This window comes from Pseudophryne corroboree, chromosome 3 (assembly GCF_028390025.1).
Source record: "Pseudophryne corroboree isolate aPseCor3 chromosome 3, aPseCor3.hap2, whole genome shotgun sequence".
Taxonomy (NCBI): domain Eukaryota; kingdom Metazoa; phylum Chordata; class Amphibia; order Anura; family Myobatrachidae; genus Pseudophryne; species Pseudophryne corroboree.
The window spans coordinates 433277351-433299936 of NC_086446.1; the positions used below are offsets into that span (position 1 = coordinate 433277351).

Below are 22586 nucleotides of genomic sequence, written 5' to 3' on the forward strand. Positions count from 1 at the left end.
TGGCTTCATCCTGATTCTGAAAACTGCGTAGATTGTGAGGGAAGCACCCTATATCTATACGTTTTCGCATCCCTAGGCCTGTATGACTAACAATTGCTGAAAGGCAGCAGAGATCTGAGCCAAGTCTTGCACCGAGTGTGACAGCACATTCATCCATGGGGGTTGTTGCATAAATGTGGATGGGATTGGTGGACAACCCATAACCGGAGATATAGCAGGAACAGCCAAACAATTCACTATATTCGATAGAACCTGTGCAAAAGATGCCCAAGGGGGTTCTTGTACTTATACAGATTCCTGGCCTAAAGTTGGTTAGTCAACATGTTTAATGTTTGTGAACCTATGACAGTTTGCACACAACCCAACCTGCATCAAGTCCTGAGGGTCTGACCCTGCTTTACAGGAGAAACATATTAATGTAGGTGCAGGCGCTGCATCATTACCCTTGCCTCGTGAGGACATAGCAACAATATTATTCACACATCAGTGTAAACATACGCAGCAATGTGACAACCTTCACTTAGGTATAGTTAAAGTGAAGTACCATCAGAACCTACCCTGTTTGCACTAGCATTGACGGTATGAAAATGAAAGGGCTAGAGACAAGGAGGCGGGGTTATAGGGGCATCGTCGGAGCGCAAAAGTTTAACCATTTGGTGCCTGACCCTCCCACGCCACGTACAACACAATGTATATCCTGTAGATCTTCTGTGGACCCCGAAGGAGAAAAGTAACATGGACTGTCCATATTATACCTGTCAGCATTAACAACGTGGACATTACGTCTATGTTGACTTTGTAAGTGTGGACATTTTATGCATGCATCAGCTATCTGTGTGGAGTATTTGTGTGTCAGGCTGTATTGTTTTATTCCCATATATTAATAAGGTGCGAAAAGAAGCAATAAAAAAATTTAATAAAGCCTTATACAACAACAGACTGACACACACCCATATCATGTTATATTACATCAACTTTATGATTTTGACTTTAATAAAAGCTATAGTTTAATGATGATCCTACCCTAAGAGATATTCTGAGTCATTGCAATGTGGTTATTATGATGGCGTCTTTATTTTCACTGGTTTCTCTGCATTGAATTGAATTTGTTAAAAGAAAATGTAAGTCTGTTAAATCACGAGCAAAGTGAACTTTAATTAGCAACTAAAACACAGTATGCAAAACGATATTGTATGCCAATGATACTATGCAATACAGTATTCAAAAACTGTCTGTCCCAGAAATAAATGAAAAGTAAACAGGTACGTATATCAACCCTTTGGTGCTGTAGGGTCTTTAAATGCCTTAATGGCAGCAAATACATTATTATAAAATGTATAATAATTCAAGAAACACTGAATAGTACAGTCCCATAAGCTACTGCCCAAATTTCAAGCATATGTACCTGGCCAATGTAGAGTCATATCTGGAGGGAAGAGCAATATGCGGAATGCAATAGGGACAGTAACTGGACCCTTTACATTAGTGTTATGGCCATTTCTTGTCTCTCGCTTCCTACAGCACTGATACTCTAAAGCATACAGTACTAAATATATACAGGTAAAAAAGGTGTATATAGATAATACCGCTGGCTATATATATATATGTACCCACAAATACATAGGCTGTATTTCTATACATATTTATGTAATTATATATTTACACACACATCCACATACATATCTACATAGTAAAGGAAATGACTGATTAAGCCACGTGCCTTCCACACTTCTTTTCTCTCTAGAATAAACTCTCAGCATGTGACAGGAACCAGAGAAGATGCAGACTGAGGAAGGGATGACGGTTGCTTCTTCTGCAGCTCTCGCTACTTACCAAGCAAGTGGTTATTACACAGCAGAATTTATGCAGCCTATGCACATATAAACTTGTGTATTTACATTTAACTAGGTTTTGTTTTTAATACAAAACCCATGCACGTTTGTGAATGAAAGCAGTTATTCATAAACTTGAGATTATATACTGCACATATACAAGCTAGTATGTGTTTATCTTAGCATGTGCATGACCACGTGTACAAATGTAGGTGTGTGGTTTTTTATATATATATATATATATATATATATATATATAAAAAATACACACACATATGCAGTTATATCTCTATCTTTGTACATGCTAGCTGTAGTTGTGATGTTATTAAGCATTGTTATGCTGTGTATCTGTCTATATAAAAGTACCCTCAGTTTTTATAAATGGTCTGTATTGCCCAGAAATGCTTTCTGCCTCTTACTGTAGCAAGTAGATTAATACGGTTTGTGTGTAGTGGGACAAAGTCTTTAACACTTCAATTCTGTTGGGTGGAGAATCTGGATCCTTCCAACAGAAGGTTAAGTAATCCAGTTCTTGATGGAACTATGGGGATGTTACAGTTCATGCTACAAGTTGTTTCCAGTCATGCTTAATCTGTTCTCACAGAGGTGATAATAAATGCAGTGCTTCCCTTAAGCCCAACAGTAAAGTGGCAGTTGCAATAGAGGACGGGACATTCCAATTAACGTCTACCCCTTTCCGAACATGCAGCGCCATCCAGTTAGGACTTTCATATGTCCATCTCTTTACTGATAAAGGTGGTTAAAGGTCCTTCAATCATCCATCGCAATGTTGCGGAAGAGATAGGACATGGATTCCCCATTGTGGATCCGGCGTATTGCCTCTGCCAGAATTAGACTGATGTCCACTGTCTTGATCTTCAAACACTGTAACTTCTGCAACTCATGTGGAACGGTGTTTGTTACAACAACCTTGAGCAGAATAGAGCAGACATAATTACATCAGACAGGAGGACCAAAAAAGTAATGAAGGCGGATTTGGTAATGGGCAAACTGTTGGCAATCTACTCATGTACACCTCTAAGAATCAGGAATAAATTGACAAGTCTATAGAATTAAGACTGAATAATTAAAATCACAATTAACACTTCACAAATTACTTTATATATAATTTATAGGCATATACACTGTGATGCATTGCTTGTTCTTAATAGGGGAATAAGTTAACTATTTGGTTGCAAGAAGTAATATTTTTTTCAAAGACCTTATTTCAGAACACTACAAGACAATTCTTTCAAATTACACTGTAAAAAAAATGCATCATGTATAAAATGTGAAGAAAAAGAGAAAAAGGTAGAGGAATAGAATGTGTAAATCAAGGCAGGAAACATGGGGTCTAGACCAGTGGTAGCCAACCCTGGTCCTCGACAGCTACAAACAGTTCACGTTTTCCAGAACATCCAGCAGGTGCACAGGTGTACTCATTACTCACTGACACATTTTAAATTATTTCACTTGCGATTCTGTGAGGAGACCTGGATAACGTTAACTGTTGGTAGCTCTCGAGGACCAGGTTTGGCTACCCCTGGTCTAGACAAATGAAACAATTTATATTAAAATGACCTTGATAGGTGCATCAGTAAATTGCCTTTCACCCCGTGATTATCCATTTCAGAGCCGCTAAGTAGCTATCTACTACTACCAGTTACAATGAACTGGATTTAGTGTCCCCAAACCTTCTTGCATTTTAAACAGACTGATATGGAGTGTATTCAGTCTAAGCACTGTATACGCAATGACCTAATTAGGGTAAGAAACACACAAGCCATGCCATTAGTGTCCATCAGCAGTAAGATATCACCAAAAAAAAACCACCAAATGCTTTCAGCCGTGTAATTCCTTACATCACAGGTTCTCAAACTCGGTCTTTAGGACCCCACACAGTGCATGTTTTGCAGGTCTCCTCACAGAATCACAAGTGAAATAATTAGTTCCACCTGTGGACCTTTTAAAATGTGTCAGTGTATAATTAATACACCTGTGCACCTGCTGGGTTACCTGCAAAACATGCACTGTGTGGGGTCCTGAGGACCTAGTTTGAGAACCTGTGCCTTACATGACTGAAATTCCCTGGACTGCGCGATACTGCCCTCTCCTGGCTGTCCTCCTACATCTCAGACCACTTTTCCCTTTATAAGCCACTCCAGAACCCTTATGGCGTATTATGAATAAAGGATAATAATTTATATTACACGATATCTACAGAGGTGATTCATGCTCTCCCCCTACACCACCGAGGTCTGCTGCTGTTGTGCGACAATCATCACTACATATACTACAATGGTAGCATACAAGAATTGAAACTTAAAATACCAACTTTTGTTGGGTTATAAAACTAACTCACCAATACTGCTTTTTTATATTATCCAAAGTAATAAGACTGTTACATGCTGACGTAAATTTCTGGGACTGCATTTACTGGGAATAATTCTAAAGTTTTTTAATAAAATAGGATTTTAATTACCTACCGGTAAATCCTTTTCTCGTAGTCCATAAGGGATATTGGGGGAATCTAGTACGATGGGGTATAGACAGGATCCAAAGGAGCCAGTGCACTTTAAATTTCTTCCACTGTGTGTGCTGGCTCTTCCCCTCTATGCCCCCTCCCACAGGCAGTTATAGATAAAACAGTGTACGAAGGAGAAAGGACATACATGAGAGAAGGACCATAACAATAATGAGTGGTGAGATTTACACACCAGCACACCACTAACATAAAAAACGACCAGCAACGGCTGGTAACAAAACAGCAACAGCTGAACAGGTAACCATATAAAAGACAACCTGCAGAAAAGTCAACGTACTGAGGCGGGTGCCCAATATCCCTTATGGACTACGAGAAAAAGATTTACCAGTAGCGAATTAAAATCCTATTTTCCCTAGCAACCATAAGGGATATTGGGGGAATCTAGTACGATGGGGACGACCTTCGAAAGCTTCCAGAACGGGCAGGAATGTGCGGAGACGTCTGCAGCACCGCCTGCCCAAACTGGGAATCCTCTTTGGCCAGGGTATCAAACCTATAGAACTTCACAAAGGTGTTCTTCCCCGACCAGGTAGCAGCTCGGCATAGTTGCAAGGCCGAGACTCCACGGCCAGCCGCCCAGGAAGACACCACCGATCTTGTAGAGTGGGCCTTCAGAACAGGTAAGGCTGCCGATACATAGGCCTGTTGGATAGTAAGCCTAAACCAACGAGCAATGGACTGCTTTGAATCAAGGCAACCGTTTTTCTGCGCATCATAAAGCACGAACAAGGAATCAGTCTTTCTGGTCCGAACCGTTCTCTTGACATAGATCTTCAAGGCTCGTACAGCATCCAATGCCTCCAGAGGAGCAGAAGTGCCAGAACTTGATGGAACCATAATAGGCTGATTCAAGTGGAATGCAGAGATGACCGCCGGCAGGAACTGCTGCCTAGTCCTGATCTCCGCTCTGTCCTCATAAAATACCAAGTAAGAAGGACTTTTAAACGATAAGGCTACCAATTCTGAGACATGCCTAGCAGAAGCCAGGGCCAATAACATCACCATCTTTCATATGAGGTACTTGTCTTCTACCGTCATCAGCGGTTCAAACCAGGAGGACTGTAGAAATTCCAAAACTACATTCAAATCCCAGGGTGCCGTGGGCGGCACAAAAGGTGGTTGAATGTTAAGCACCCCTTGCAAGAAGGTCTGAACTTCTGGCAAAACTGCCAATTTCTTCTGGAAGACAATGGAGAGAGCTGAAATCTGGACCTTAATGGGACACAGACGTAAGCCCTAATCCACACCAGCCTGCAAAAAACATCCCAAGTGGAACTCCGCAGGCAGATACATGCGGTCCTCGCACCTAGAGACATATCTCCTCCAGATATGGTGATAGTGTTTTGACATCACAGGTTTCCTGGCCTGAACCATGGTAGCAAGAACATTTTTGGAAAGGCTCTTGTGAGCTAGGATGTTCCGCTCAACCTCCATGACGTCAAACGAAGCCGCCGTAAGTCCGGGTAGACGAACGGACCTTGTTGAAAAAGATCTCTTCTCACTGGCAGAGGCCAAGGGTCTTCGACTGACATGTCCAGAAGAGCCGCGTACCACACTCCTCTGGGCCAATCTGGGGCAATCAAGATTACTTCCACCCTTTGATGTCTGATCCGCTTGAGCACTCATGGGATCAGCGGAATCAGAGGAAACAGGTAGACCAGCTGGTAAGGCCAAGGCGGTGTCAGCGGAAATCCACTGCGCTCGCCTGAGGGTCCCTGGTTCGTGAGCAATAGCAGCGAAGCTTCTTGCTGAGACGAGAGGCCATCAAGTCGATCTGTGGGCAACCCCATCTGTCGATCTGTTGAAACACCGGAGGGTGTAGACCCCACTCCCCCGGGTGGAGTTCGTGGCAACTTAGGAAGTCCGCTTCCCAATTGTCCACTCCCGGAATGAAGATTGCGGACAGTGCTCTTGCATTTCGTTATGCCCCAAGGAGTAATCTGGACACTTCTCGCATGCAGGCCCTGCTTTTGTTCCCTCTTTGTCGATTGATGTACGCCACCGCCGTGGCGTTGTCCAACTGTACCTGGATCACTTGATCCCGGAGTAGAGGGGATGCCTGAATCAGAGCATTGTAGATAGCCCGAAGTTCCAGAATGTTGATCTGAAGTAGGGCCTCTTGGGCAGACCACCTGCCCTGGAACTGTGCCCCTTGGGTGACAGCTCCCCATATTCTCAGACTTGCATCCGTGGTGAGGAGGATCCAATCCTGAATCCCAAAGCGTCGACCTTCCAGCAGGTTGGAAAACTGTAGCCCCCACAGGAAAGAAATCCTGGCCTGGGGTGACAGCCGTATCATCCAGTGCATCAGATGACGTGAACCGGACCACTTGTTCAGGGTGTCCAATTGGAATTGTCTGGTATAAAACCTTCCGAATTGAATTGCCTCATACGAGGCCACCATCTTTCCCAACAATTTTATGCAAAGAAGAATGGAGACTCGAGCAGGTCGAAGCACCATGCGAACCATTTCTTGAAGTGTTCTCACTTTTTCCTTTGGGAGGAACACTTTCTGAGGTACAGTATCATCCCCAGAAACAGCAGCCGCTAAGACGGTTCCAGGTGGGACTTCTGCAGATTGAGGATCAACCCGTAGTGAGACAGAAGTTGGATAGTGCAATCTAATTGGAGCAATAGAAGCTCCCTGGAACTCGCTTTTATCCGGAGATCGTACAGGTATGGAATTACATTGACCCCCCGGACCCCGAGTTGAAACATTGTTTCTGCCATTACCTTCATGAACACCCTCGGAGCTGTAGACAAGCCGAAGGGTAACGCCTGGAACTGGTAGTTATCGTTCAGTAGTGCAAACCTCAGATAGGCCTGATGAGGAGGCCAAAATGGGATATGTAGGTAAGGTTCCTTGATATCCAGGGATACTAGGAATTCCTGCTGTTCCAGGCCAACGAACACCGCTCTCAAAGATTCCATCTTGAATTTGAAAATCTTCAGGTAAAGGATTCAAGGACTTCAGATTCAGAATGGGTCTCACAGACCTGTCTGGTTTTGGTACTACGAACAGACTGGAGTAGTAACCCTGTCCTTGTTGAAGTAGGGGCATTGGAACAATGACCTGGGACTGGACCAACTTGTTCATGGCCAGTAGTAGCATACCACGCATATTTTCCAAAGCTGGTAAGCTTGATTTGAAAAAATCATTGGGGAGGAGCACCGTCGAACTCCAGCTTGTAACCCTGAGTTAAGGTCCCTTAGCCAAGCATCTTGGCAGGAACCGTCCCAGATGTTGCTGTAGTGACGTAACCAAGCTCCCACCACGAGATCCCCTCAGGGTGGGTGGGCAGAGTCATGCAGAAGTCTTTGCGGAAGCAGAACTGATGTTCTGGTCCTGAGATCCAGCAACGGCTGGTTTCTTGGGTTTACCTCTGGATCCAAAAGCTCTAGCTGCGTTGGAGGCCCTTCTGGCCCTAGATCAAAATCTGGAAGACCGAAAGGACTGAGTAGTAGACGGTCCCGGGTAGGTACGTCTAGCAGGTGGAGCCCTCGAAGGGAGAAGCGCAGATTTCCCAGCAGTAGCTTTGGAAATCCATGCGTCCAATTTACCTCCAAAGAGCCATTCACTGTGAAGGGAAGAGATTCCACAATACGTTTGGAGTCCGCATCAGCAATACACAGACGCACCCATATGGCTCTGCGCGCAGACACAACCATAGCCGTGGTCCTAGCTTTAATACTGCCAATCTCTTTAAGGGAGTCACAGAGGACTCTTGCTATGTCCTGAATGTGATTCAGGAAAGAATCAGTATTAACTAAGGTAATATCACCCGAGAGACCTTCCTTAATTTGATTAGCCCAGGAATGAATTGCATGTATCATCCAGCAACCTGCAATGACCGGCCTTTGAGCAACACCTGCAGCCATGTAAATAAATTTAAGAGTGGTCTAAATTTTCCTATCAGCCGGGTCCTTTACCGTAAAGGTGCCTGGAGCAGGGAGTACCGTATTTTTAGAAAGGCGAGAGAGGCGAGAGACTAAGACGTCTACTGCTGGAGACTCTAACCAGAATTTCCTGCCTTCAAAAGGGGAAGGTATGCAAAAACCGTTTTGACACCAGATATTTTTTATCTGGATTCTTCCAGGCTATTTTAAATAAGTCTTCTTGTGGAAGGAAAAAGGACTGCTGAGTATTAGCATCCTCCAGGGGGAGCTTTAACACATCCCGAATATCCAATATGGGGGGTTCAATACCCACGGTAGGGGTGGAATCCCCACTTATGGGGTCCACATCATCCTGTATATCATCATCAGAATCAGATAGGAGTGCAGGTAGAGCACGTTTTTGTGCACCTGAAGCAGACAGTGAGTTGAGATGACATATCAGACATCACAGTTTTGATAGCCCCCAACCAGGAGGTCTCTGGGTTCTCCTCCAACTTGTTATCAGCATTCTGAGATGACTGACTACACTGTTCACATGAGATTGAGTCAGATGAACTAGGAGAGTTAACTTCATAACTGCATAACTTCTATTTTACCATTGTGAAGCAGAAAAAACACATACAACACAGCCTGAAAAATACAATCCTGCCCTATTGCATGTGAGAGGAGACACAGGAGAGAGGACACCAGCGCACCCAACGCTGCACAGTCCCAGTGAGACAGTCAGAGTTTTATATGTGGAAACAGTGAGACTGTAATATGAAAAATCCCTCAGAGGGATGTTAATTGTGCACAAATATAGCGGCTCTACCCTTCTACACCCGGTACCAGCGATCCAGGGACTGATATGGAGGAGCTGTTGTGGCTGCTGCTGCTATGCAGAGGAAGGCGCCAAAATGCTGCTGCGTCCGCTCTCGTGTAGCTCCGCCCCCCGCCATGGCGCCGGAGCTACTGTCGAATATTTATACTGGCCATGTCTCTTAAGGTTTGTAGCCTCACATAAATGCTTGGTACAACTTATATTAGCCAGTCTCACGCAGGGGCTACAGCAGGTCGTTCCCCCCCCCAGGAGGGACCTGTACGCCTCACCCGTGCTTCAGCAGCATATTAAACAGAGGGACCCCCCTAGCGGGGTCCCCGGCGTGTACTCACCACAGATGACCACCTTCAGGCAGCGTTAGGGGTGTGCGGCATGCTGGGGCTGCGACAGCCAAGGCGCCATGCCCCGCTGAACAAACAGCCCCTCAGGACGGTGGCCCTGCAGCGGGGAAGCGGATCTGCACCTCAAGAGGCCGTTGACCGCCCCTCCCCCTAACACCCTCGGTGCAGGTATGCTGTTGCCCAAGCATACGAAAATAGGATTTTGGTTACCTAGCGGTAAATCCTTTTCTCGTAGTCCGTAGAGGATGCTGGGGTCCAAATTAGTACCATGGGGTAAAGACGGGTCCACCAGGAGCCATTGGCACTTTAAGAGTTTAACAGTGTGGGCTGGCTTCTCCCTCTATGCCCCTCCTACCACACAGATAGTGGCGAGATTCATACCAGCTCATACAAGGCAAATCCGGCCAACACACCGGATAAACTCAGCAACAGCTGAAAAAGTACTGAAACAGTAAAAAAGGCAGAATTTACCTAGAAACCAGGCAGTACTGAACTAAATAACCACTGCAGGAAAACGTAGCGCTAGGCGGGCGCCCAGCATCCTCTACGGACTACGATAAAAAGATTTACCGGTAGGTAACCAAAATCCTATTTTCTCTTACATCCTAGAGGATGCTGGGGTCCATATTAGTACCATGGGGATGTACCAAAGTTCCCAGAACGGGAGGGAGAGCGCGGAGGCTCCTGCAAAACTGCTTGACCAAACTTGAGGTCATCAGAGGCCAAAGTATCAAACTTGTAAAACTTAGCAAAACGTGTTTGACCCAGACCAAGTAGCTGCTCGGCAAAGCTGTATAGCCGAGACACCCCGAGCAGCCGCCCAGGAAGAAACCACCTTACGAGTAGAGTGGGCCTTAACAGATTTCGGACACGGCAATCCTGCCGTTGAATACGCATGCTGGATGGTGAACCTGATCCAGCGTGAAATCGACTGCTTAGAAGCAGGACACACAATTTTCTTGGGATCATAGAGGACAAACAGAGTGTCAGATTTTCTATGACGAGCCGTCCTCTTCACATAAATCTTCGAAGCCCTCACAACATCCAAGGCCTTTGAAGCAATTGAGGAGTCAGTAGCCACTGGCACCACAATAGGTTGGTTGATATGAAAAGCTGACACAACCTTAGGAAGGAACTGTGGACGAGTCCTGAGTTCCGCCCTATCTTCATGGAAGACCAGATAGGGACTTTTACAGGACAAAGCCCCCAATTCCGACACACGTCGAGCAGAAGCTAAGGCCAACAAAGTGACCGCCTTCTACGTGAGAAATTTGATTTCAGCCTCCTGTAGAGGCTCAAACCAATGCGACTTCAGGAACTGTAACACCACATCAAGATCCCAGGGTGCCGTTGGTGCCACAAATGGAGGCTGGATGTGCAGAACCCCTTTCAAAAAGGTCTGAACCTCAGGGAGGACAGCCAATTGTTTTTGGAAGAAAATGGATAAAGCTGAGATCTGGACCTTGATGGAGCCCAATCTCAGGCCCATATCCACACCTGCTTGCAGGAAAAGGAGAAAACGTCCAAGTTGAAACTCCACCGCAGGAAATTTCTTGGCCTCACACCAAGACACATTTTTTCCAAATTCGATGGTAATGTTCAGACATTACCCCCTTCCTAGCCTGTATCAGGGTAGGAATAACCTAGCTCGGAATACCCTTCAGAGCTAAGATCTGGCGCTCAACTGCCATGCCGTCAAACGTAGCCGTAAGCCTTGATGAGCGAACGGCCCCTGCAGTAGAAGATCCTCTCGAAGAGGTAGGGGCCTTGGATCTTCCAATAGTAGATCGAGCAGATCCGCGTACCAAGCCCTCCTTGGCCAGTCCGGAGCACTGAGGATTGCCGGAACCTTTGTTCTTTTTGGAATTAGAGGAAGTGGAGGGAACACATACACTGGCGTGAACACCCACGGTGTTACTAGTGCGTCCACAGCCACTGCCTGTAGGTCTCTTGACCTGGAACAGTACCTCCGCAGCTTCTTGTTGAGGCAGGAGGCCATCATGTCTATGTGAGGAAGCCCCCACCAACCGGTTACCTCCTCGAACACCTCCGGGTAGAGGCCCCACTCTCCTGGATGGAGATCATGTCTGCGGAGGTAGTCCGCTTCCCAGTTGTCTACGCCCGGAATGAAGATTGCGGACATCGCTACCGCGTGCCTTTCTGCCCAGAGGATTCTTGTCACCTCTGACATTGCAGCCCTGCTCTTCGTTACGCATTGTCGGTTTATGTAGGCCACTGTGGTCACGTTGTCCGACTGCACCTGAACACCCCGATCCTGCAAAAGGTGTGATGCTTGAAGAAGGCCGTTGTATACGGCTCTTAGCTCCAGGATGTTTATCGGGAGAAGGGTTTCTTGACTTGACCACCTTCCTTGGAAGGTTTACACCTGAGCGACTGCTCCCCATCTCTTAGACTTGCATCCGTGGTTAGAAGGATCCATCCTTGAACTCCAAAGCTTCGGCCCTCCAGAAGGTGTGGAAGTTGAATCCACCAGAGGAGCAAAATCCTGGCTTTTGGTGACAGACGTATCCTCTGGTGCATATGTAGGTGAGATCCCGACCACTGGTCCAAGAGATCCAGCTAAAAGGATCGAGCATGAAACCTTCCGTACTGCAGAGCCTCATAGGAGGCAACCATCTTCCCCAGAAGGCAGAAGTACTGATGAACCGATACCCAGGCAGGCTTCAAGACATCCCAGACCATTGTTTGAATCACCAACGCTTTCTCCACCGGTAGAAACACCCACTGCACCTCCGTGACGAGGATCATCCCCAGGAATGAGAGCCACCTTGTCGGCTCCAGATGAGACTTCGGATCCAACCGTGCTCTTTGAGCAGATGTGTCGTGAGAGCAATGGATCTTAACAACTTCTCTCTGGACGATGCCTTGATCAGCAGATCGTCCAGATACGGAATTATGTTCACCCCCTGCTTGCGGAGGAGAACCATAATCTCTGCCATCACCTTGGTGAAGACCGTCGGTGCCATAGAGAGACCGAACTGCAGTGCCTGAAACGGATAGTGATCGTCTAACAGTGCAAACCTGAGATAGGCCTGGTGCGGCGACCAAATGGGAATGTGGAGGTACGCATCCTTGATGTCCAGGGACACCAGGAACTCCCCCTCCGTCAGTCCTGAGATAACTGCTCTCAGAGACTCCATCTTGAATTTGAAGTCCCTGAGATAAGGGTTCGAAGATTTCAAGTTCAGAATTGGCCTTACCGAACCATCTGGCTTCGGTACCACAAAATAGGGATTTTTGTTTACTTACCGTAAAATCTCTTTCTCTGATTCCATCTGGGGGACGCTGCGCCATTACTTGTGGGTTAGAGGTGTGTGGTAGTGGAGTTTGGCACAGAACTATTAAAACCTGACTCCTCCCCCCCTCTAACCCCTCCCATCTCCTTCCTGCCTAGCCAGTACCTCAGTTAACGTTTAGCCAAGCCAAAGGAGATAGACCAACAAAAATTTTCTGGTTAAACCAGACAAGATAGACCAACAAAAATTTACTGGTTAAACCAGACAAACATCTGGGAGGGATCGCAGCGTCCCCCAGATGGAATCAGAGAAAGAGATTTTACGGTAAGTAAACAAAAATCCCTATTTCTCTTTCATCCATCTGGGGGACGCTGCGCCATTACTTGTGGGATTTCCCAAAGCAAGCCAATAAGAGGAGGGAGACGGAGACGGCATAGCCGTCCGCAAAATGTGACGCCCAACAAAGGCAGTCTACAAACTGAAAGTATGAAAACTGTAAAATTTATTAAACTAATGCACAGATGACCATGTCGCCATCCGACACAGCTGCTCAATAGGCGCACCCCCGCGAACAGCCCAAGAAACTCCAACAGCTCGAGGTGAAGGAGCTCGGATTGACTCAGGAACTGAAACGGCAGAAGACTGATATGGTCGAAGGTACCCAACGAGCCACTATGTACTTGGAAGCCGGACAATCTCGTTTGGACGCATCAATTAAAAACCAACAAAGCATCCGTACGATGGATATAATCCGCACGAGATAAAGAAAACCATAAGGTCCTAAGCTCATCTAAAAAATCAACTGGGAATCCTCCGTGGAAGGGGAAAGAGTAACGCTGGAAGGACAATGTCCTGATTTAGATGAAATGCTGACACAACTTTCAGAAGGAATGTTTTGTTCGCAGAACCCCCCGATTATCATGAAACACCAACAAGGGTGGACTGCAAGAAAATAGCTGCCAATACAGATACTCATTTTGCTGAGGCAATTTTCTATAGGAAAACAATAGAGGAACGTTAGACACCGCAATTCTACAGATTCCAAAGGGTCAATGGAGATTTTTGAAGAGACGTAAGGACTAAGGTAAAGTCCCAGGGAAGAACCGGAGGAACAAAAAGGTAGCTAAATCCGCAGAAATCCCTGAAGGAACGTCAGAACCTCTGGAATGATAACCAGTCTCTTTAGAAAAAAGAACCGTCAAGGCAGAAACCTGACCCATTTGTGAAGAAAGTCTCAGACCCTTATTGAGACCCTCCGGAAGGAAGAATAACAGACGAGGAACTCTAAACAAATCCGGTGTTAAACCACGCTTTTTACACCAAGCAACGTAAATACGCCACACTCTGTGGTAAATCTCAGAAGCCACCGGCCTGCTAGTCTGAATCATAATTTACACAACAGGACGAGAATAAAACTTTTTTTTTTTTTTTACTTGAAAACCAGCCGATTCAACCTGGGTAGTGAGATGGTCCTTGAATCCTAAGATGTGGATGCGGAGGGGGTCGGAATGGTTCCCTGATGACCATAGTGCGCAGAAGAGCGTACCACTGTCAGCCTGGCCAATCTGGGCCACCAGAATGATTGGAAGATCTTCTCTCCGAATGCGTTGAAGCAGACTTGGAGTTAGTGGAAATGTTGGCACCTAACCCAGCTGAAAGTGCCACAGCGCCATCAGTGCATCGATTAGAATTTCTAGAGGGACCCGAGTACTACATCGGGTATCCCCGACCAGCTACTAGAGTCAGAACACCACCCGGTGAAGTTCCCACTCTCCTGGATGCACCGTGTGACGGCTTAAGAAATCCGCTTTTCAGGTCTCGATTCCTGGCATGTGAATCTCGGATCTGGTCGGAACCCAATGTTCCGACCATATGAAAATCTTGTTTATGTAAGCAACCGCCGTGGTGGTGTTGGACCGAATCCGCACTTGATGACCCTGTACTCTGGTTTGAATCCGGAGTAGTGCCTACCGAATCGTCCTCAACTCCAAGATGTTGATCTGCAACTCTGACTCTTTGACTGGCCTCGAGCTCTGGTCAAATTGGAGCTGTGAAGCCACCAGCGAAGTGACTGACGAGTCTGTACAGACAAGCGGAACAGCTGTAAGTTGAGATGAGGCCCTGTCCGAGTCCAACAGTTGAGAATCTGAGCCTGAAGGAGTCGAGCATGAAACTTGGCATATGGAACTGCCGCGAAGGTTGCCACCATCCTGGAAATGCAGCAGTGCTCAAATTCTGGACTGTATGTCCTGAATGAGGGAGAACACTTTCTGTTGTTGGTATCGAATAAGAGTTCCAGAAACATTATCTTCTGGGAATGAAGCCAAGACGACTTTGGACAATCTATTATTGATCCAAATAACTGTAGGGTCTCTATTGTGAGACGCAAGGTCTGGTGAAGAATCAACTCTGACGGTGCCCTGATCAACAGATCATCCAAATACAGAGTAATGTTGACTCCCTGACGCTGCAAAACTGCAACCGCATGGTCTATGATCTTTGTGAATACCCGAGGAGCCGTGGCTAGGCCAAAGGGAAGAGCCTGAAACTGAAATGTCAAGGCTGACGGTGACTCTAAGAGCTTTATGATCCGTACAAATAGGAACAAGCAGATATGCGTCTTACAGTATGTCTAATGCAACCAAATATTCCCCTGTTTCCATGGCGATGATAATCGAGGGGATGTAGTCCATTTTGAGCTTTTGGGTTGAAACGAACCGTCCACTTTGTCCACGGGTAAAATCCCCAACCTCTCTAATGAGCGGGAACTAGAAAAATTTTCTTAATTTCGTAGATGAGTGGCTGTTGCATGACGAAGAACTCGACGGCTGGAGGGACCGTTTGGAAGAGAAGTGAAGAACACACGATACGGGACTGGTTCCTCGAGATCTAACGTATATCCTCTGGATATGACCTCCGTCACCTACCTATTTGGTTTCGACAGGAGTCGCACTTCTTTGAACTGTAGTAACAGAGTCCCGACCGTCACTGCTCCCTCCGGCGTTATGCAGTAGGTTTGTCGGTAGGTTTACTTCTACCTCTGAAACTGTTTTCGTGGATATGTGGAGACAGCACGAAAGGAATGGAACTACCTCTGTCCTGTACATGAAAGGAACAAACCCTTGTATTTGGTTTCGGAAGGAACAGCCGGAAGAAAGGGCTCCTGCCCTCCTGTAGTAGCTGAAATAATCTTCTTTTATTCCGACCCAAAGAGAACTCACCTTCAAAGGGTACCGCCGACAAGGTCTGTTGGAGTCAAAATCGGCATTCCAACCCCGAAGTCAAAGAGACCGTCTTGCTGTCACGGTCAAGGCAGAAATACGGGAGTGTAGTGTAGCAGAATCAATCAAGGCCTCACCCACATAAATAAGAGTCTCTGAAATCTGTCCTGCTAATTGAATGGCTTCCGATGGATCGTCAGATTGCATTCCAGATATGACCTGTGCTAGTCCGTCATCCGCGGCCCTGAGGACCCAAGCGCCAGCTAGAATCGTGATAAAGAAAACAGATCTAGGCATTGCTTCAATCATCCTATCTGTAGGATCTTTCCATGTCACCGACTGTACCGAAGGAATAGCCGTAGCTCCTGCTAAAAGTGAAATGAGTGTGCCTACCTTTGGGCTGTTTTCTGTAAAAGGATATAGAAATTTTAATTTCTTAGGGACTTGGAACGATAATCCGGTTTAAGTCAGGCCTCCTTTAAAATATCCCTGTTATTAAGAGTCTGCCGGATGGTGTCTAACAGCAATCTAACACTTGAGCTAATAACACAATAATTTTTTCAGACCGAAACTTTGTCCCACTCTGGGTCTATGTCCCCATTCTCCAATGGGACTGACTCTAACTCCTCCCCCATAAAGTTATAGCGGGCAACGGTTGTGACCGTGTTGTAGTAGGAAAACTGTCGGCAAGTTTACAAACTTGTTTAGGGATTGAGTTAAATTAGCAAGACATCTGCCCATATTTTGAGCCCACGGAGGCAGAGACAGGTCCGCAGAACCTTCCTGTTGGTCCACCACCGATGCACCAGAGCATAAAGGATATAGGGTACCCGCGTCCGCCCTACCCTTAGCGAGCCTTGACTCACATTGCAAGTAGGCAATTTAAAAACCCCTAGGGTGTCTTCCCCCTTCTGGAAAATTCTGGTCTCGCCAGGATTCGAACACGGGATGCACGCATTACAGGTGGAGACTGAAACCACTATGACATCACAGACCACCTTATGTTCATAATGAAATTTTTTAAAAACAAATGCACTACCAATGTACTATAAACTCAGTAGAGTAGTGGTCAGCACTGTGAAGCATACTGTGTAATTTATATTGAGACAAATTCTGTTCACTCATTAAAGTATAGAATACATAATGCCCCCAAAGTATACTTGTTGTTAGGTGACCTCCACTGAATAAACAGGGTGAGTATTACTTAAAAGGTGTCCAAGCTCAGTGCTGTGTGTCTCACCGCGTCCCCCATACTGCCTGGAGAAGATGGCGGCCGGAGCTTTGTAAACGCTGTACGGGAGTGTGTGTCAGGTAGTGCAGGGCGGGAATCCGTCCCTTCTCTGAAGCAAGTGCGCGCCGGGTAGCTCAGCGTAGGCGCGCTATAACCGGAAGTTTACAGTTCCCGCCGCGTCCCCCTGTTCGGGTAGCGGCTCCCGTACACCGCTACATACAGTGACTCTGTTCGGCAGCAGCTACCGGGTGTCGCTACTTACAGCGGCCACCGGGTGTCGCTACTTACAGCGGCCCTGCTCAAGCAGTGACTCCCGTGCGCCGCCATCTGATTGCTAGTGGCTCCCGCGCGCCGCTACTCACAGCGGCTCTGTTCGGCAGCATCTATCCACATATCTCCCAGGGAGTGACTCACCACTCTCCCGGGCTACTCCGCCAACAACCTTAGTAGGAATAAATAAATCCTTGGTAATGCGCTCCTCCGTTCACCTCCCGAGAGAGAGCTGGGGTGGGGGTGGGGGGAGGGGGGGGGGGGGAGATAGGGGGAACATAATAAATATATAAAGATATAGGAAGGATATAGGAAGGATAGACCAATACTGTCAGAGACAGATTGTGTCTATCCTGTACCTTCTCACTGCCGACTTCTTAGAAATAGGAATCCAGCCCCAGTGACCGAAGTGTGGTGACCTCCAGCGGCAGATTATAGAGTGGGAACTTATCTAACCCCACTCTAATAGTACCTGTCACCTGTATACAGGGACTAGGCACTTAAATAATAAAATAAGAAAATACCTAACTAAAATATTCAGAGAGAAAAAAATCTGTGTCTGTACTCCACAGGCACAAAACAAAAACTGAGGTACTGGCTAGGCAGGAAGGAGATGGGAGGGGTTAGAGGGGGGGAGGAGTCAGGTTTTAATAGTTCTGTGCCAAACTCCACTACCACACACCTCTAACCCACAAGTAATGGCGCAGCGTCCCCCAGATGGATGAAAGAGAAAAGGTTCAAATAGTAACCTTTGTTCAACTGATGAGGTGGAACTGGAACAATGACCTCGGACACTACCAATTTTCAGATAGCGTCCAGAAGAATAGCTCTGTCTGCCAGCAAAGCTGGCAAGCCTGATTGAAGAAACGGTGAGGTGGGAGAGTTTGAAATTCCAGCGTGTACCCCCTGGACACAATATCCTGTAACCAGGAGTCCAGGCCAGACGACACCCAGACGTGGCTGAAATGCCGAGTCTTGCTCCCACCTGACCTACCTCCAGGCTGTGCGGTCCACCATCATGCTGAGGACTTTGAGGTACCAGAAGCCGGCTTTTGGTCCTGGGAACCTGCGGGAGCAGGCTTTTTGGATTTGGCACGACCACCTCTAAAGAAGGTGGGAGAAGGCTTGTTTCTAGGCTTCGCGGGCCAAAAGGACTGTGACGTGTTGGGAGTAAAAGGCTTCTTCGTAGCCGATGCACGCATCCAGTGCCTCCCCAAACAGAACCTGACCTGTATAGGGTATGCTCTCCACACTTTTCCTGGATTCGCAGACCATTGGCGCAGCCAGAGACCCCTGCGAGCTGAGACGGACATGGAGGAGATCCCCGCAGCCATGGAACCCAGGTCCTTCATGGATTCTACCAGGAACCCTGCAGAATCCTGTATGTTACGTAAAAACAAATCAACGTCACCTTTATCCATCGTAGTCAAGTCCTCCTGCAGAGCGATTGACCTCTTGGCTATAGCGTTAAAAATCCATGCACAGGCAATAGTAGGCCGCAGTATAGCCTCTGAAGCCATGTATATGGATTTGAGCGTAGCATTCACTTTGCGATCAGCTGGGTCCTTCAACACGGTAGATCCCAGGACTGGCAATACCACCTATTTTGACAGTATGGAGACAGAGGTGTCAACTATAGGCGGGGACTCCCATTTTTTTCTATTGTCTTCCGGGAAGGGAAAAGCAACCAGGACCCTTTTAGGGATCTGGAATTTTTTCTCCGGGTTATCTCAGGATTTTTCAAATATAGCATTTAACTCCTTAGATGCTGGGAAGGTGAGAGGGGCTCTCTCACTGTCCGTGAAAAAGGCCTCCTCAACCTGTGCAGGAGGTGTGTCAGAAATATGTAACATCCCGCATGGCCTCAATCATCAACTGCACCCCCTTAGCAAGTGATGCCGTCCCCCTCGACACATCCCCATCACCGTCTGCTGTGTCAGAATCGGTATCCGTGTCATCCTGCATAATTTGGGCAAGAGCACGTTTGTGAGAATGTACTGCAGGGGGCCCCGAGGGAGCAGTATTAGACCATACTGCCATAGAGGATTGCAACACCTGAGTTGCATGCTCAGTCCTTGCAACCCGTTCAGAAATCTGAGAAATAGCCCCCCTAAGAGAGGTTAACCACTCCGGTTCTCTAGCTGGGATCTGAACTACAACAGTGCAATCCTGATAACATGGGATGGGATCTTCCTGAGAAAATAAATCCTCTGCAGCATATGAGACAGTCTCTAGACATGTTTGCTTGTACAGCCCACACACCCCACATACACACAGGGCACAGGGCAGACAGGGTTTCCCCTCCAAGAATGGCAGAGAGAGATTGGAGCCAACCCACACACAGCGCTATATAGGTATAGGGAGACCCTTAACCAGCGCTGACTGTGTCCCTTAATAGGTGACAGTCTTACACAGCCTCCCCTCCCTTCTACAACCCCCTGGTATCGTACAGATAGCTGGAGTTGCTCTGGAGGGACTGCTCTTCCACTGACAGCGTGTCTGCAGGCAGGAAAATGGCGCTGAACGCTGCAGGGTTCGATCTGAGAAGCTCCGCCCCCTTAATGGCGCTGTCTTCCCGCTCTTCCAAGATTATACTGGCCTGAGGATTTTTTGCAGGCTGAGATCCGTAGACCCCAACAGGCTTTCTGGTCAGTGTAGGGTTAAGGCGCCGGCTGCACCTAAGTACCGCTGAGCCTCCCCCGGAGCGCATTTAGTACTGCGCTCCCACCCCGTAGCCGCCATCTTAACACCAGCCCCCCCCCCCCCCCCGCTTGCTAGGGGGGTCGGTGACTCACTCGCCACAAACTTTAGCTCTGCAAGGAGTTGGCGGCATGCTGCTGGGATGAGTGATCCCCTGTTGTGGAGAACGAACTATCCCCTCAGGAGCTCAGTGTCCTGTCAGCGGAGTAATTGGCTCAGACCCCGCAGGGCGGACACTACTCTCTCTCTTCCCCCCCCCTCCTCGATGCAGGGAGGCTGTTGCCAGCAGCTTCCCTGTAAAACAAAAAAACTCTAAAATAACATTGTCTCTCTGGAGAGCTCCCCTAGCTGTGACCGGCTCCTCCGGGCACATTTTCTAAACTGAGTCTAGTAGGAGGGGCATAGAGGGAGGAGGCAGCCCACACTCTCAAACTCTTAAAGTGCCAATGGCTCCTGGTGGACCAGTCTATACCCCATGGTACTAATGTGGACCCCAGCATCCTCTAGGACGCAAGAGAAAAACAACTGCTGTGCCGCAGCGTCCTCTAGAGGGAATTTTAACACGTCCCGTATAATTAAATGAGGAGCTCAATACCCTGTGCAGAAGGGGAATCCCCAGTAAGGGGATCCAATTCCTCCCCCTCCTCCTGTATCTCATCAGAGTCTGACAGTAAGGCAGGTAACCCATGTTTAAGTGGTCCTGAACTAGAGAGGGGAGGCTGTGGACCATCTGCCCTTGCAGCCAGGTCTGCAACAGCCTGCTGCATTGAGTTTTTGAGCATTAGCAGTGAGCTGAGATGACATATCTGACATCATGGATTTTATGGCACCTAGCCAGGAAGGCTCTTGACCCTCCCCCCCAGTCCCCTCACTATGCGGTGAGGACTGACTACATTGTTCACATGACATGTGATGTAGACACAAAGAATCTGGTGTGACAGACACTGCATAATTGGTGTTTTACCATGTTTACAGTAAACACTTACATACACACAGACAGACAAGTAATACAATAGCAAGCCTGCCTTTATTGTATGTGAGAGGGAGACATAGAGAAGGGAAGAGCGCACCCAGGCTAAACAGCCCCAGTGAGGCTGCAAGCAGTTATATCTCAGTGAAACACTGGAGTTTTTGTCCTTTTCAGGACACAGATTGTGTACAATTGCGGCTCTCCCCCTTTGCTTCACCCCTGTACCAGTTTTCCTGCGTATCCTGAGTGTCTGGAGGAGCCGTGTGTGCCTGCTGCTGCAGCTGTAAGCAGAGGAAGGCGCCAAAACGCCGCTGGTCCCGCTCTGAGGAAGCGGAGCGCCCCCTGTAATGGCGCCGGAGTTTCAGTTATATTTATACTGGCAAAGTGTTCCTAAGAGTGTAAAAACATCACACAAGTGCTAGTTTTAACTACTGCTGCCAGTGTAAACAGGGGGCTATAGCGGGTACCACCCAGGAGGGTCCCGTATGCCTCCCCTGCGTGTTTGCCGCACCATGAACCGGGGTACCCCTGTAGCTGGGCCCCCGGTTTGTACTCACCACTGTCATCACCTTCAGGCTACTGTTAGGGGTGTGCGGCGTACTGCCATTGTGACCACTAAGGTGCAGTGCCCTGCTGTACAACAACCTCTCAGGAGGGTGGTCCTGCAGCGGGGAAGCGGCTCTGACACCTTGCAAGACCGGTGACCGCCCCCCCTCCCCCAACTCCCATGGTGCAGGTATGCTGTTGCCCAAACAGCATACCGAAAATAACAAAGATTTAAAAGAAACTGAAGAAAACTCTCTGGAGCTCCAGAGTGTGCATCCTCTCCTGAGGGCACTTTTTTTGTAAACTGCCTGTGGGAGGGGGCAAAGAGGGGAGGAGCCAGCACACCCAGTGGAAGAAAAGAATTTACTGACCGGTAATTCTATTTCTCGTAGTCCGTAGTGAATGTTGGGGACTCCGTAAGGACCATGGGGAATAGCAGGCTCCGCAGGAGACTGGGCACTCTAAAGAAAGATTTAGTACTATCTGGTGTGCACTGGCTCCTCCCTCTATGCCCCTCCTCCAGACCTCAGTTAAGGAAACTGTGCCCTGAAGAGCTGACATTACAAGGAAAGGATTTTGGAATCCCGGGTAAGACTCATACCAGCCACACCAATCACACCGTATAACTTGTGATAAACTTACCCAGTTAACAGTATGAATAACCAACAGAGCATCAACCAATGGATGTCAACATAACATAACCCTTTATTAAGCAATAACTATATACACGTATTGCAGAAAGTCCGCACTTGGGACGAGCGCCCAGCATCCACTACGGACTACGAGTAATAGAATTACCGGTTAGTAAATTCTTATTTTCTCTAACGTCCTAGTGGATGCTGGGGACTCCGTAAGGACCATGGGGATTATACCAAAGCTCCCAAACGGGCGGGAGAGTGCGGATGACTCTGCAGCACCAAATGGGCAAACACCAAGTCCTCCTCAGCCAGGGTATC

At 47.5% G+C, this 22586-nt stretch overlaps 1 protein-coding gene across 5 annotated transcripts in view; it reads right to left on the reverse strand.

Annotated features, from left to right (window-relative positions):
• Positions 1-897: 897 nt before the first annotated feature.
• The window catches only part of PRPSAP1 (phosphoribosyl pyrophosphate synthetase associated protein 1), a 103217-nt gene continuing 81528 nt past the window's right edge, over positions 898-22586 (reverse strand). For all 5 annotated transcript variants that reach the window (XM_063960410.1, XM_063960405.1, XM_063960408.1 and 2 more), the window contains one exon: positions 898-2762. In XM_063960410.1, coding sequence (XP_063816480.1) covers positions 2604-2762 — 159 coding nt within the window. In that variant the 3' untranslated portion in view covers positions 898-2603. The remainder of the gene's footprint in view (positions 2763-22586) is intronic.